Genomic DNA, 16,357 nt, shown 5'->3' with positions numbered 1-16,357 from the left:
AAGGGATTCAACGCTTGCCATCTGGGCCCTACGGTGTGAAGCACATGCTGCACATTGATGCCATTCTCTGACATGTGTCGATATACTTCAAAACTTTTCTTATTTAAAGATAAGATAACAAAAATAACATTGCAGAAAAGAAATTCTAACTTTCTACGAAATTGATCTAGCATTAACCTTAGCATCACGTTAAACATTCAAGAAATCGCCTTAAATATTATAACAGATTTCAATTTTATTCTTCACTAGAGATAAGAATAATAGATGCATTTTGCAAAATTAAGTGCTGATGATAAATTTTCTACTAATATTCTTTCGTTCCTGAAAATAAAAGTAGTAGATGAACTCAGTGAATTTTGAGAAAAATTTAAACGAAGCATACCAATAACTACCGCATCAGTTCGTTTCAACGAGAGCAGGTATGCAAAGGAACAAAAGAGCCGAACTTAAAATCCCGTGAGGGTTTTCGTGGATAATAAAGAAGAAAAAAAGAAGGAAGGAAATAAAGGCGGAACGAGGTAAGCAGATGGAAAAGTCCCTGGGTCGAGAAATTCGACAATTTTCTAAGGAACGTAGCTATAGTAAAAGTACGGTGGAAATTCGCTGAACAATGGGAACAAAGAAAATTTTCGGGTACCACGGCGGCCTACGTACCGGCTGTATGGCAAGCTGCATCGTGTGCTGTTACACACCGTAGAAAACCCTATTGCTCGCGTAAGCTCTGTATTATGAACTAGGTGTACGAGCCTTTCGAAATCAGACAGCCATCGTATATGCCATAAACACGAGTAGACCCTCTCTTTCATGGATTATAAATCCTTACCCTGAACGGTATTAAAGGGAAGACGATGGTCCGTCAACCCCCAATACAACGAGAAGACGCATTTGCTAGAAGGTATATTGAAAACGGGATTCGAATGCTGCGATGTCGCAGTTTGAAGGGTGAGAAAAAAGAAACCAACTGAAATGAACGAAGGACACAGGTAGATAGGAGGGGAAGGAGGAAGAATGAGAAGAGAGAGAGGGGGTGAGGAGAGGGGCAGCGAATGTTCGGACAAAAATAAGGAAAGAAAGGGAAAAGGAAAGGACTAGCGAAAAAAGGATGGAACAACACGGTAGAAATAAAGAGAACAGAGGAGTACCGTATGCGTTCGACCCGTGTACATCTATATAGAGTGTATAGTACCAACATAGGAATAAGGATATGTAAGCGCGCGTGCCCGCGCAACCGACAGCAGATGCGCTCGCTGCGGCAGCTGTCCTCCTACAAGTGGTTCTCAATCACTCTCTGTTTTTAATCTTCTTTCTTCTTTTGCGTATCAACGCGTGTCAACGCCAAATCAAAGAATGACACTAAGGTAATGTCTTACTTGAAAACTTACAGCAACTCGATCAAACGATTATATCATCAAATTATACGTTTTTCAATTAAACATGTCGCGTACTTCGTAGGAAAATATTTCAGTTTCATTTTCGAATTTGTCTTTGCTACTTCAATCCTATGCGTTTACATGATGTATTTATGAATGTATACTAAAATGACAGAACCAGGTGTTAAATCCAATTCAATTAGTTTACGGTCAAATTAGTTGATCTCATAAACTTGCCAAAAGTTTAATTATTCTATCCCAAATCTATTAATTAAGTTATATGTATTGGAATCAGAATTATAATTGATAACAATGTTTATGCAGTATAATTGCAGCAATTTAACTTTGCAGTTAAGGTAATCGTCAGATATATATATATATATAATCTAGAAAAAATTATATTTTATCATCGAAGAAGATATTTAACCATCGATGTTCCTTTGTCCAAGTTTTGAATGATATATGTTCAACGTTCGCACGTTCAATCATTCGTAACTGTAACTACGTAGTACAAACTGCAAGGGTGCTTTGTTTCTTAAAACAAATATGCAGAAAAACTGAAGACTTATTTTAAGTAAAAATGCATTTTTATTTAAAAATAAGCTGTTACGTATTTATGCATATTTAGTATGTGTTATGCACGATAATTTTGAAATGATATTTTTAAAACGTCACGAAAAGTGTCACTGCGCAAATTGTAATAGCCTTACTATTGTAGGATTCGGCTGACCCTTTTTTCCCATAGGACACCTAGCTAACAAAAAGACAGAACAAGAAGAACCGTATACGTCACGTACTTGACAGGCGGAGCAAAATTCAGGACAGCTGATACAATTTTGGCGGGCTTTAACGATAGATCTGCGCTACAAAGTGGCCCAAGAAGGACGAGGAAGGAACGTAAGATAGAAAAAAAGAATAAAGCCACTCGAATAAATAGGAGAAAGAGATAGGTAACAAGAAAGTAGAAGGAAGTTGACGGAAGGGAAAAGAAAGGGAGAAAGAGAAAGGGATAGCAAATGGGAGAAGAAAAGGGGAGGAAGTTGGAAGAATTGAAGGTAGAAACTGACGGAGAAAGACGGAGAGTAAAAAGAGATCAAGAAAAGGACACGAAAAAGAAAAAGAGGGAAGCTTTAAAGTTGGTTGTTGCTGGTGTTCCTGCTTCGTTGCTGTTAAATAAGAATAAGCCCCCACCATCGACCCTTAGGGGTACCTATATAGCTGGGGGCTTTCATGTACTTGGGACCCAAAAGGAATAAAGAGAAGAGACACCTGGTCACGAGCAGCAGTTTGTCGAGAACTCTCTGGGTGGGATGTTGTCACGTCTTTCGTGCTTCCTTCTCGAGAAACACGAGCTCAACGGAAGAAGTTTACGTCTTGTTATTGTTGTAATCGCTAATATTAGTATTACCGTTGTTGTCGTAGTTATCGTCAATATATTGTTCTAAAATAAATCGTGATACATGCGTTGTATTTTGTCGATAGTGTCGTGCAGTGGACGAATAAACTCGGATCGTTTGGTTTTCTACGTCGATTTTATGACGTTTACATCGCACTTTCCAACTAGATGAGAAACGAAACGGGACAAAACATTGGACGTGACGAGGGGTAAGGAAGAGAGGATAACCGTAGCGCGGGATATTGGCAACCGGCGAAAGACGTCATTTATTTTGATTTGGGGGTTAGGGTGTACACCGGCAACGTGTTTTTCTAAAAATGTGTATTACTCACTGCAATACGTCTGTGACGGTTACTGAAAAGCGGACTATAAACACTGTCTACCTGCTATTTTATTACCGTGTTCGAAAACAGGCAAGATCGAGGAAATGGGTTGTTGAAAATTGTAGTTACCAAAAACGGTAGAAAGCCGTTTGATCGAATGTGCGTCGTAGGTATGTGCGTGAAGATTAACCAAGAAAATTATAAGGGCTTCCTTTAAATTTAAGTCTTAATATTGAACTAAAGTGTTCGAATAATGTTTGACTTAAAATTATACGGCGCGTACCTTGTATGTTAATCGTACCCGGTTTCTACGTAATATTTGTGCACGAAGCTGTAGTGGACCAAAACTCGTGTACAAAATAACACTAGCACACGATCTATCATAATTCATAACATAAATGAATTAAAATGGATAGTTCTCTTTGATTTGGAAATGACTTATTTGAAGACCGAATCGAAGAGATTGTGTGAAAATACCTGATTGTAAATAGGGGTTTTCTCAAGAGCACGTGTTTACACAAAGATTCGATGAAGGCTTTTGTTTCCAATCATTGCACAACTGTTCTTATAACCTTATAACCTTGAAGCAAATGTTTTATATAAAAAATTTTTTACGTAACCTCGCTGTACATATAAATTTCATTGTTCTATTGTAATTTATCTTGGCACGAGAAAATCTGTTATTTTGCATAGAAGATAGGCCGAGATTTGTGACAATATTTTATAATATAATTCTCAATATTGCACTTGTCCCGGCCTATCGGAATGCATTATATTTCATCGTAGAAGACAAAAACAAACAACGATCGATGAATATTGATGGAAAAACAAAGGATTAGCAAGAAGACAATGGTAACCATTTTACCTGAATTCGTCGAGGATACTAACAGGTTGGGATGTGGGCATTATTTGTCGAAGGTTAGATCAAATTGCACTCGTCCCGGCCTGCTAGATCTATTCGACCTATCATCTGTTGCGCTTCCGATACCGGACTAAAATATCCTCCAGATTATTCATTCTTCGAAAAGCTAATAATGTACACAAAATCTTTATCTTTTGTTACTATAAAAATATACTGTTTATTTATGTGTACTGATACTCGTTTTATTTAGAAATAAAAAAGGACAGGACAAAATGCCCTCAATTCCTTATGTTACGTATGGGTATATCCAAATAAGTTGCATGTAACATCCAAATATATTAAATTTTAGTGACAGATGTCAAATTTTACATTACAAATCTCAAATGTACATATTCTTTACACTTAGATAAAATTTATGTGTGAAATGGAATAATAAAAAACATTGAAAAAATTAAGTTCATTTTATCTTAAATTTATCATCCTAATCCTAATATCGTAAAAATTTCTTTCTCTTAGTTTTAAAGTATATTGCAATAAAAATTAAAGATCGATAAATAAGTTGAGAACTTTTATTCTATTAATTTCTACTCATGTCTATATATTTACTAACCCATATCATTGTTTCGTTCAGTAAATTTCAGATCATATACGTAAGCTTCTAGAAGTTGATAATTATTGGATGATTTGAGCTTTAGTTCCGTTAAAGATCGTTAAAAATTTATTTGCAATTGTAAACAAAAAGGAATCAATTTTCCTTTTTCATAGTATCATTTTCTCACGATCGAATTCGTTAAATTCGCGAATGATTCGACCAAGAATAGAACAGAAGAAAGTAATGAACAATGATAGATTCGATATTTCTTTGTTCATCTTCCGAAGTAATACAAATATAATATGATATGTATTGTTGCTTAAAAATTCATACTAGAGTACGGTTTGATTCTTTTTACTGTAGTGAAATACAAGGAAAAGAGGAAATTAGCTGAAAAGAGAAGACGAGAAAAACGAGAGGACTAGGGGTTAAGTTACGTTCGATCGAATAAGAAAATACAATGAAAGTAGTCGAGCTGATGTCGTTTCTCTTGTTGGTCGGTGAAACACGAATTTTGTTTTTCATTCATATTCTTCAAGTAGAAGACGTGGTGTAAGCATCCCCTTTTAAGAGTCCCACGGTTTGAAATAAAACACCTGGCTTCTTCCCTATGCGAGCACTATATAGTATACGTACATGCACATACGATTACACGTTAACACGTTTACGCGCGCGCATATTCTCACGGCAGAGAACTGCTTCTCTTCGCGGACTGGTTTTGGCTTCCTTATAAACTTTATTCAATTCTTTGTAATATGCCAAAGGGTATACTTCAACATCCATATGTATATATGTACACGTATACGTGTATTTACTATTCATATGCTAAACAATAAATGCGCTGAAAGAAATGAATCTCTATCTTGTAGATACGACGGTGCAGCTGCCATATTCATCTATTACATATACATATGTATATGTGTATATATGATGTTCTTATAAAACCAGAGATAAAAATGATGCGTCGAAGCATTTAATAAGAAAGGGTTGAACATATTTCTTAAAGAAATTTTTCTGTACACGTTCCATGTTTTATTAGAATGTTCCATGTTTTCTGCAGTGTCAGTTTTACGATCGATTTTGCTTTATTTTGTACATTATTATTTTAATCACAATCTAAATATATCTATGCTGTTATTCATTTACAATCTTGTTTATGTAATCTTTCTGTATAACAATATTTAAATAATAGCAAATAGTAAATTTGCCTATTTTTCATATTGAAGTTCTGCAAATCTTATTCATGAAAGATTACTTTTGAAATGTTTTACAATCAAAACAATCAATGTCGATTGTTTCGTTAAATATCAATTAATATTCGATTTGTTTTATAAACTGCATCATTATTTGATCAATTTAGTATAAGAAAATTTAGAAATACAAATTATGGTTATAAATAAATACGCACAATCAATGTTCTAAAATCTACTTTCTATGAAAAGTAAAATTTTTTAATATTCCTCTATGTTTTACTATTTTATTCAAAATTTTTCTAATTTTATATTCAAATAATTGATTTATTTTATCATAAGGATATAACTACAACTAAAAGATCAAAATTCAGTGGTGTGATAGAATATTAAAATAGTATTTCGTAATATATAATCTAATGCTATTATCGAATTCAAATTCAGTAGAAATTTATAAAATTGTAAAAATTTTTCGATAAAACTTTTATAACATTCTTAATTTACCTAATTTTGTAAAAAGAAAAAAAGGTAAAGCCTGCACATAGGCAACCAAATAGATGTCCAAGTCAGTTCAAGTAGAAACGATAAAAGCGTGTCGTGTAAACTTCGCTTTCGTACTACACACATAAGTGTACATATTTTTGTTGCAATTATTTGAAGAGAGATACAGTACACAGAATTTCACAGACAAATATGTATGTCACGTCTTAACTTCTGCAATTTTCAATTACATTTTATATAATATTTAAGTAATAAGATTTTGTATTATAAACAGTATTTAATCAAAGTGTTCATAATGAATCGCCTCAGATATCTTTTAGATAGGTTAGTAACGTTTACTACAATAACATAATTTATTCAAGTTGGTAAAAAGATTAAGAACATTATTATTTGTTAAATAATACACATCATATTATTTTTGTCCCCTAATATCAATAAATTGTTTGTTTCACAGGACTTCATGTGTTGAGTTAAAAAGGTTACAATCTTCATTATCAGTATCAAATTCTAAAGTTAAAATACCAGCTAGAATACAACGTGGTCCTACGGATATTTTAGAGGTAAATATAATAAAAATTTACTTTTGTGGAAAATATATCAAGGGAAATATATATCAACTTTGTTATTTCCACCTTTTTTAAAAGGCTCTTGAACGGACAATACCAAAAGATTCTAATAATATCAGTTATTTGTACCATGATGATCCTTATTTATTTCCATTGAGGAAAACAGAGTATCGTTCTTTTGCATTATCATATGAGGCAGGCAAAAAAGCTGCAAAATGGATTCATAATGAACACAGAGATTTATTTCCAAAACATCTGTCAGAGCCAGAAATTGAAGTATGTTTTATTTAATATTGATATAATATGCATATATTATATTTGGTGTATTAAAACATAAGTAATTTTTAACTTATATTTAAGGCATTTACACCACTTTCAACATATACTGATAAAAATCAAGTATCAGAAGAAATACTTCTACGTATCATATCCAAGCGTATAGTGCCTGATGCTTTGCATATCTATAAGTTGTTAGACTATAATGTTTCTAATGATACAAAACAAATACTTTTAGAATTATTGTGTTTTTATAATGATGAAACCAATTCACAGAATAATTCACGTATAGAAGAGTGGTTTACTACAAAGCAAGATAAATATGCTTGGCAGTAAGTAGTAAAAAAAGATAATGAAAATAGAGAATCACACTTATATTTTACTATTTTCAATAGTTTCATATTTTAGGTATGTATCAGAAATCAATGAACTGTTTGAATTTTTAAAAACGCAAGATTCTTCAACAGCAGCAGCGGCTTATAACACTATGATATGTGGTTTAGCAAAACATTCAAGAGTATAATAACTTTAATTTCTGAACGAATTTTTGTATATTTTTATCATACAGTACATTTATAATTTATGTTCTTAGGTAAATGAAGCCTGGATATTGTATCATGAATGCAAAGAGAAAGATATTGCATTAAATATTACTACTTACAATTATTTATTGGCGCTGATTCCAGAAGTTTTTGGTTATAAGCATGAACTGAAAATGGAACATTTTTTTGATATTCTTAATACAATAAATAAGAAAAGGGTTAAACCAAATGTTAGAACTTTGAATGCTGCCCTTAAAGTGGTTAACGTATCACAAATGAAGAATGATGAAGCTATTGCACACCGTTTGCTTATGGACTTCAAACGAATGAATATAAAATTTTCGCTAGCAACGTATTATTATATTATGCTTATATTTACGCAAAACAGTAATTATAGCTTATTAATGGTCTTTTTTTTTAATTTTATTTATTTACAATAGTTAATTATATTCCTCTCTTACAGAAAAAAATGCGCATGCTAATTTCGTAGATATTCTACACTTAATAGGAAATAAAAGTTTTAGTATTCAAGATCCAATGGATGATAAATTTTTTAAACATGCTATGTATATAGCTTCTACTTACTTCGATAGAGAAGCTGGTGATATGATTCATAAGCTTCTTCTAACAGGAGACAATTATAAATTCATTTCATCTGCTGCAGTAGTATGGTTTCTTTAATTTAAATATTTATATTAGATGATACAATTTAGTGCCCCTTTATATTAAAGTTTTTTATGTAGGAAAACAATTATTACATTTCGTATATGTTACTAGTATTATCAACAAGTACATTTGATGAGTTTTTCGAATTTTACGAAAAACTTGTTCCAAACATATATGTGCCAACAAAACGCACTTTTCTAGAAATCGTAAAACATGTAAAACATCATTCACCAGCAATTCTAATGAAACATCTACCGAGATTATGGTCAGACGTAAATACTCTATGTTTCTCAGACCTTTCATTGAAACTTGAAGTAATATCTTTAATGAAAATGAATGTTTTACCTGCTGATTCACCTTTAAAAACGGTTTTTATGGATGCAGCTTGGGATTGTTGGAAAAGTATACAGGTTGGTTTGTTTATAATAGTAAATGACAAAAAAGTACATGTAATAAAAATAAACAGTTTGCTATTGACAGAGAGAGATCAGAACAAAACGAGAAACATATACTCCAATTGAAAATGCCGCGACAGCTAATATAGCAACAATGTTATTGCAAGGTGGTCGTACAGAAGAAAGTATTGAAGTTTTGATATATACTATTAAAGAATCAGATTTATTTCTTCCAACAATGAATGAAAGACAAGTGAATGAATTATTTGAAAGTTATATTTCAAAAGAATGTATTTTGGGAGCTTTTGTACGTATATTCACATTTATAATCTCTTTAGTTTATTAGTTAGTTTGTTAGAATTAGTTTAGCTTCTTCGAATTTAAAATGTAACTTTAAGGCATTTATCTTTACAGCTTATTCTCGAGTATTCTGTAAATTCAGGATTTCCACATATTGATAAAATGGCTACAGAATTATATAATCTTCCACAATTAACGGATGCTTATCGCAAGGAATTGATTAATTTAGTTGGGACGGAAGCATTAAATTCCTCTGATATCGAAAAATCAGATTAATTATGAAAAAATTATGTTACTTATGTAATTACGTACTCTCTTTCTTTGTTATTGTTCTTGCAATTGTAAATCTAAATGTTGCATTGAGCAATATAAAATTTATAAAACTAACTCAATTTCTTCATTGAATTTGTGTTATATGTGTAAGAATTTCAATCAATTTGTCATTCAAAGAATAGAAATTACATGCGTGATTGATATGTATTAACGTCCTTGCCCCCCTAGCTAGGGTACTTACGATTAATAAATTATGCTGTGCGACAGTGGGAGGTACCATTCTCTCGTCACTCAAATACTTATTTCCTGCATCGTAGCTTAACATCGTAACTCATTCGTCCACGTTCAAAGGCTAAAGTGTTACGATATTTATTGATTCAAGAATCTTATAGATACACGAAATTTCTTCTTCTGATCTCTTCTTCACACTTTTTAAAAGTTATAACTTTTATCCTTAGTACCAGAGTGATGGATGAGGAAGGACACGTGAGTCTTACGTTAGAATCTGTGCGTGAATTAATAACAAGGGATGAACCTGATGTGGAAATTACCAGTTTGGAAGAAGAACTCGGTTCAGGAAGAGGTGACAATTATACATCTATGCTATATCGTATTCGAGCAAAAGGTCGAAAACAAATAAAAAATCGTGAATGGGTCAATTGTGAACGTGCGATTATTTACAAAGTTTTACCTCGATCAAGAGAACATCGTGAAGCTTTTAAAAGCGAACTTCTATTTCAAAACGAAGTAGCATTTTATACGCATGTGTGGCCTGCTCTGAATGAATTGCAAACAAATGGTAAAGAAGTTTTTGGAGGAGTCGCAAAAATATACGCCGCGCGAATTGATCTTATTGTTATGGAAGATCTACGAGAAAGAGGCTTTAAAATGGAAGACAGAAGAAAAGGATTACAACTTGAGCATTTGAAACGAACGTTGAAAGCTTTAGCTGGTTTTCATGCGCTCAGCCTAACTCTTAGAGAAACGAGGCAAGTTAAATAATGTTATCTTTTCCTCTTTTTTTATTATTATGTTATATTATTATATCTTTATATAAGTGTGTATATTAATGTGTACGTATGGATGTACAAGGCCGGAAGAATTTGCAAGACTGACAGATCCAAATAGAGGTCAAGGTATACAAGAAGCCCTTTTTCGAATAGAAAATGAGGATTGGTATCGTCAATATTATCATGTTGCTGCTAAGAATGCCATTAGAATGGTTTCTGATGGTTTTCCTCCTCACATGGAATCCAAGAGACTCGAGATAATGGAGAAATTACGAGCATTTCTTAACGATGATGTATTTTTTCGTACCATGAGCGAAATTGCAGCCATGCAAGGTCCTCTTACAGTTTTTTGTCATGGTGATTGTTGGACCAATAATTTTTTATTTAAAGATGATTCGACTAATCCAGATGAAGAAGTAAGTATTATATGTAGATAATATTTAATATCTTATTTACATATATTGTTGTATCAAAATGTACAAAAAGTGTTGTGTGTACACGCGTACGTTGTATAATTCTACTATATAGGAATCGAAAAATCAAGAAATAATGTTTCTCGGTATAATTTTATTACTCATTAATTTATAAGATTTTTAGATATTACGTTCTTTCCGCTTCTTACCAATTGCCTTGTACAAGTAGCATTTTAATAATGTTAAAACAAAAATTCTTGTAATTCATAAAATTTCTATTTCATAAAAGCAGAAATTATTCAGATTCAGTCAAGTCAGTTATCATACTTGATGGTACAACTAAATCATGTTTTGCCATTATTTATATAGTTGGGATTTTTATAAATTCTATTTCTATACTTACTAAAATTTATTAAAACAAGAAAAAGGAAAGCACAGGCATAAGTATAGTGTAAAAATATTTATCTTAGTTTTTTACTTCGTTTACGAAGCAGAAATAATTCGAACATGAATATCAATATTGATTGAATTTCGATTAGATTAACCTAGGAAATAGAAATCGGACATAGTACAATTTAAGTGGGTCAAATCTTAAATTACGATTAATGCTATGACTTTACAGGATGTCTATTTAGTTGATTTTCAACTATCTCGAGTTGGTTCACTTGCTCTTGATCTTGCGAATTTGTTGTATTGCTGTGCAAATGGAGAGATTAGACGAGCGCACATGACACAGCTTCTTCAACATTATCATTTCCATCTAATGTCTTCGTTACATACGCTTAATCCAAAACAGCCACCAATAGATCCATCTGTAATGTGGGAACTGTAAGTAACATCATACCCAATATGTCCATAAGTTGAAAAAGATAACGGATAAATTTTGTAAACGATTACTTTCAGTGCATCCTCTAATCTCCCTGTTCTATTTATCATGTACAGATTAAACGAAGAAATGCGACGATGCGGCCGATTCGGTGCAGGGCTTGCATTGGATATTTTGCCAATTAGTACGTGCGAAAGCAACGAAGCTCCAGATTTATATGAAAAATCAGAAACAAGTAAAGGGAAGCAAAGCGCTCGAGTACCGCCGCGAGGAGGAGCCGAATGTGCGCGACTTATGACTGATCTAGTTTTAGAACTGGTTCATAATCATGCTTTATAGATTGAATCATACGAAATCTTTATGAATATTATTCGAATATCTTTCTTACATGGCTACAAAACAAATGAATTGCAATTGTTATCGCGTAATCTTATGTATATGTTTATACGCGATTAAATTATGTAAATTTCGATAAAAATTGGCATTTTTATGGCACGAAAGTCTATAAAAATATCTAGTTATATTAAATGAGAGGAAATAAAATGAACTTTATTCTATATTGCAAAAATACTATACTTGAAAATTCTATGTTCATACTTTCTGTCAACATACGATAAAATATTACACTATTATGCTGGTCAATAACTAAAATTTATAAATATGATATGTAACTTACAAAAAAATTATGCCTGTTGCGGAGGTGTGTGCGGTGGTGGTTGTTGAGCCGGTGGTTGTGGACTTGGTGGTTGCTGTTGCTGTTGTTGCTGTGCAGTAGGTTGCCATGTAGGGTGTTGATTTTGTTGTTGCTGTTGCTGTTCTTGGGCTAAACGCTGATGCGCTTGTTGCCTAGCTCGGAATTCTGCGGCTTTTAATTGTTCTAAATGAAATTGTTGTCTTTCTGTAATGAGTTGTTGTCGTTGATATTCGAGACCTTCACGTTCTCGTTCCATCGTAGTTTCCAGCTCCTCAAAATGACGTAATTTAATTTCCAATTTTTTCATTTGTGTCTCAACAAGCAACGCTACTAAAGATTTAATTTTACGTTCTTCTACAGCTGCCAAATGCTTTGCTTTAACGGCAGCTGCCGCTAACGCTGCTGCGGCTGCGGACTGGAGTTGAGCGTCTCGCACCACCTATAACAAAGAAAAAAGTTGACAATAGACAATGCATAAATATAATAATATTTAATAAAGATGACATTATAAAATAATAATTTACCTTGTCTTTCTTTTCTTTCGCCTCCATAGTTTCAGCATCCATAGTTGATTTTGTATCTTCTTCGGTTTCCTTTAGTTCATCTTCCTTTTTAGTTATATCTAATTGACTTTGCTCAATTTCAGATTCTTTAGGTTTTTCTTGTTCCTCCTTTTTCATTTCCATAGAAGCTGCTGTTGCCGAATGTGGAGATGTGGCCACTGTTGCTGGAACGTTTCCAGTAGTTGAAGGTGGTGTTGTATCGTCTGGGGGTTCGGGTGGACCTGTTCCAGCTATACCTGATTGTGCTAGTCCTGCAGCTGGATCAAACTTACCTAAATAATTGAAAAATAATTATTATTTCAGGATATTACTCAAAGTTATTCAATACTCTGTTGTGATAAGAAAAGAATAGGAAAAGGATTAATTACCATCAGAGTTAGCACTAGCTTGAACATTCCTCAAATGTTGATCTAATAAAGCTGCTGGTACTTGGTCCTTAATGGCTGCAAATTCTTCCATAGCAGCTTTAGCTGCACTTGCTGCAACTCTGGGATCAACGACCGAAGCCAAAAATGCTACAGTACTCATAACTGGATTGCCAGCTTTAGAAAATGGTACTGGTTGATAAGCTAATGGACCCAAGCCTTCTGGTCCACCTTCTTCTAAATATGGATCTTCTATTGGAAGTCGTAAGAAATGTAAGATACATTCATCCTGCGTTCTCGAACCCACATGTTCGCAAACTTTGTTCCAATCATCTTTGTGTAATTCTAGTCCTTCTAATAGTAAAAGCGTTTCTTGTTCTGTCCAATCGCGAGTAGCGCCAGCAGCTTGTTTGTTTTTCAAAACTGCTGGTTTTCTCGAATACTGATCGATTTTTAATCCAAAATTTGCCATCACACCAGCTGAGGCTTTCTCCTCTGTTCCCAAGCTGGATGACTTTTTTTCTAAATCGAGTAATGTCTTCGCAGCAGAAGGCTGTGGTGTCTTTGGAGGATTTGGATTAACCGGGGCTAAACCTGATGGAGTATCTGATAATACATGGAAATGTGATGTCGGAGGTGGTCCCATAGGTGTCGGTCTTGATTCTGCGTCTACCTGGTAGTTAATAAGTCCCCATTGTTCCAAAAACGCATGCACACGCATAATTGCACAAACATCGCCTGCTAAGTTACGTCTACAAGCTGTCGATGTAATGTACTCTGTAGGATTTAATCTGTATGTGTCAATCATAAAATTTCTGTATGCAAGATAAATTTCCGGAGTTTTAGATTTATTTTTACCATTAAAAAACTCAGATAAAGCTCTCTTTTCTATAGTATGAATCGAATTATAATCAAACCAAGCAGAATAACTAGGGACAACTATATGATGTGTTTGTTCAGTAACATTGTCTTCTGGTTCGTCTCCTTTATTTCCTTCTCCTCTTTCTTTGCTTGCATCTCGTTCTTCCCTATCTTGAGTACTTTGAGAACTTCCCTTATCTCCTTCCATAGGTTCGTCCAAATCTGCCATATTACCAGATTTGAGCGGCTGAAGCTCGTTGTCTTGTTTTTTACTGCCTGTTGTAGTCAAAGTAGTGCCGCTTGTTGGAATGTTACCTTGACCAGTTACAGGAGGATTTGTAGGAGTTGCAACTACTTCTACAATCCGAGGTTCCGCCGGTGGATCTTCCATTCCTTGGGTGAGATCATCTTCCTCTTCGCCGCCGCCGCGTGATTTTTTTGGAGCCGTAAGTGACGACGAAGACGAAGTACTCTGGACACCTGATGGCCCTCTTGCGCTTTTACGCTTTCCCGGTTTCGGTGATGGGCTAGGAGATCGTTTTCGTTTTGGTTTCTTTGCTGAAGGCGGAGGATGAGATGGCTGAGCCATTAAATCTTCCACCGAAAGTCGGTATTTATGTATTTTTTTTTGACCATTTTCATCTATTTCATAGTCTTCTTCGTTCATCCATTCGTTATATTGATCTAAATCTAACGCCCACGTTGCCGATACTTTGTATATCGATTTCATGTTTGTATTTGTAAGCGTACCTTCTGGAAAATCCCAAGGAAGATCCAATGCAGTCCAAGAATCGTAACTATCTGGGAAATAATACCAATGAAGAAGAACAGATCTTTCTCGTCTCATGCAAGGCCGTGCATACTCTTCTTCCATAGGATCAACTGGGGGGTAAATTATGTGCGTTGCATCTGCTTCATTTTCAACAATACTACCTTGATGTCGACGAACTGCTTCTTTTACTTTCGCAGCAGTTGATTTGTCTACATCAGGTCTAACATATACACTTGGTATAATCATACAACGATTTTGTACCAAGGCTCGTTCAGCTGCCATTAACATTTCCACTGTTCTGTCCATACGAGATCCTGACTAAAAAACAACATTTATTTGTATGTGTAAAGAATTGTTAAATTATGTTTATAATATAATACTTACCTTTCCAACAGGGAAGTCAAATCGACGCCATCCTTGTTCTTGTTTAAAACGATATGCTGTAGCAAGAATATGACATAGTCCACCTCCAGGTTTAAAATCTAAGAAACATTTCATCTGAAAATTTAATAAATGATTTGGTTAGTTTAAAAAAAGATACATTCCATTGTATCAACCATTAAATACATACAGGAAGTCTTGTCATCGGAGGTTTTGAAACATTCTTTCCTAAATTATCTTCTTGAAATTGCAGTAATTGTACTATCAATGTAGCTAAACTTTTATTAGTAGGAGGATCCGTTTGAACGTACTAAAAAGATATTTGAGAGAGGTATAAGGCAAATATCAAATGATGTTCAAACAATTATATTTATATTCATTATATATATACACACAACATTCAATTAAGTTAAATATGTATAAATATCATATATATATATATATATATACACATTTATGTGTGGTTCTACATATAATTTATAAAATAAAATAAAATATTCACACGCTACATTATGAAAATAACATTTCCGTGCATAAAAGCAATATTTTATTAGAAAATAAATATAACAAATAGTTAATCTATATATGATATTAACCTTTATTATTATTTTTACTATTTACATTAATTCGAAAATAAAAATATAATCGTAATAAATTACAGATGGGATAATAGAATAATTAAAAAGTAAAGTAATAGATTGTTAATATAGCACATAAATGAGTAAGCAGTTGACCAAATATTTCGACGCCGGGCGTTTGGTTGTACCTTTTTGCAGTTTTTCAAAAGCCATTGTTTAACTCCATCAAGTTGTGTAAGAATTTCTTGGGACTCAAAAAACTTCGTATTGGGTCCACCGTCCTTTTTAGGTCCTAACGCGAGCATCCTTTATGAAATATTAACTTAAAAAATTGTTGAACGCACTACAAGAAAGAACACCGCGTTTGTTGCAAACATGACACACCTCTGAAGTTGGTTCTAGCCATATTATTCCAATACAGGAATATTTTGATTTACGTTCGTGAATTTTTTCTTCAACATCAAATAGGCTTTTACAGCCTATGAATAAGTATTTCCTAATAAAAATTCAGAGATATATATTTGTTTTTCGTTACTTATAACCTTAACCGATCTGATAATAATTACTGTTAACCACAAACGAAACAGATAGTGACTTTAAAGGTTGGTAGACATGCTCGTGTATGCTCGGAATTATTCGATA

At 33.4% G+C, this 16,357-nt stretch overlaps 3 protein-coding genes across 7 annotated transcripts; 2 read left to right on the top strand and 1 right to left on the bottom strand.

Moving 5' to 3' along the window:
* The first annotated feature begins 6,309 nt into the window (after positions 1 to 6,309).
* On the top strand, positions 6,310 to 9,531 carry LOC122575456 (protein PTCD3 homolog, mitochondrial). 2 transcript variants are annotated; one of them, XM_043744412.1, is made up of 10 exons: positions 6,314 to 6,558; positions 6,689 to 6,794; positions 6,879 to 7,076; positions 7,161 to 7,408; positions 7,485 to 7,593; positions 7,669 to 8,005; positions 8,082 to 8,284; positions 8,362 to 8,694; positions 8,765 to 8,986; positions 9,094 to 9,531. In XM_043744412.1, exons 1-10 carry the CDS (start codon positions 6,530 to 6,532, stop codon positions 9,253 to 9,255), a joined length of 1,947 nt encoding a protein of 648 aa, XP_043600347.1. In that variant the 5' UTR covers positions 6,314 to 6,529; the 3' UTR covers positions 9,256 to 9,531. The 2 variants fall into 2 exon arrangements, with proteins under 2 accessions (XP_043600348.1, XP_043600347.1); XM_043744413.1 differs by lacking the exon at positions 9,094 to 9,531 and having other exon boundaries at positions 6,310 to 6,558; positions 8,751 to 8,974.
* Positions 9,143 to 12,069, top strand: LOC122575475. The gene is made up of 5 exons (XM_043744479.1): positions 9,143 to 9,279; positions 9,711 to 10,241; positions 10,345 to 10,678; positions 11,298 to 11,503; positions 11,618 to 12,069. Exons 1-5 carry the CDS (start codon positions 9,269 to 9,271, stop codon positions 11,838 to 11,840), a joined length of 1,305 nt encoding a protein of 434 aa, XP_043600414.1. The 5' UTR covers positions 9,143 to 9,268; the 3' UTR covers positions 11,841 to 12,069.
* Positions 11,350 to 16,281, bottom strand: LOC122575447 (SWI/SNF complex subunit SMARCC2). 4 transcript variants are annotated; one of them, XM_043744387.1, is made up of 8 exons: positions 16,100 to 16,281; positions 15,904 to 16,021; positions 15,328 to 15,447; positions 15,141 to 15,254; positions 13,127 to 15,074; positions 12,720 to 13,030; positions 12,178 to 12,634; positions 11,350 to 11,487 (listed from the first exon to the last, which is right to left on the bottom strand). In XM_043744387.1, the coding sequence occupies exons 2-7, from the start codon at positions 16,018 to 16,020 to the stop codon at positions 12,185 to 12,187; spliced, it is 3,060 nt and encodes a 1,019-aa protein (XP_043600322.1). In that variant the 5' UTR covers position 16,021; positions 16,100 to 16,281; the 3' UTR covers positions 11,350 to 11,487; positions 12,178 to 12,184. The 4 variants fall into 4 exon arrangements, with proteins under 4 accessions (XP_043600322.1, XP_043600320.1, XP_043600323.1 ...); XM_043744385.1 differs by having other exon boundaries at positions 15,904 to 16,007; positions 16,100 to 16,276; XM_043744386.1 differs by having other exon boundaries at positions 11,366 to 11,501; positions 15,904 to 16,007; positions 16,100 to 16,276.
* Between the last annotated feature and the right edge of the window lie 76 nt (positions 16,282 to 16,357).

Source organism: Bombus pyrosoma, linkage group LG15 (genome assembly GCF_014825855.1).
Source record: "Bombus pyrosoma isolate SC7728 linkage group LG15, ASM1482585v1, whole genome shotgun sequence".
Classification (NCBI taxonomy): Eukaryota; Metazoa; Arthropoda; class Insecta; order Hymenoptera; family Apidae; genus Bombus; species Bombus pyrosoma.
The sequence above is the reverse complement of the archived record's forward strand: the minus strand, read 5'-3'. Positions and strand labels throughout refer to the sequence as shown.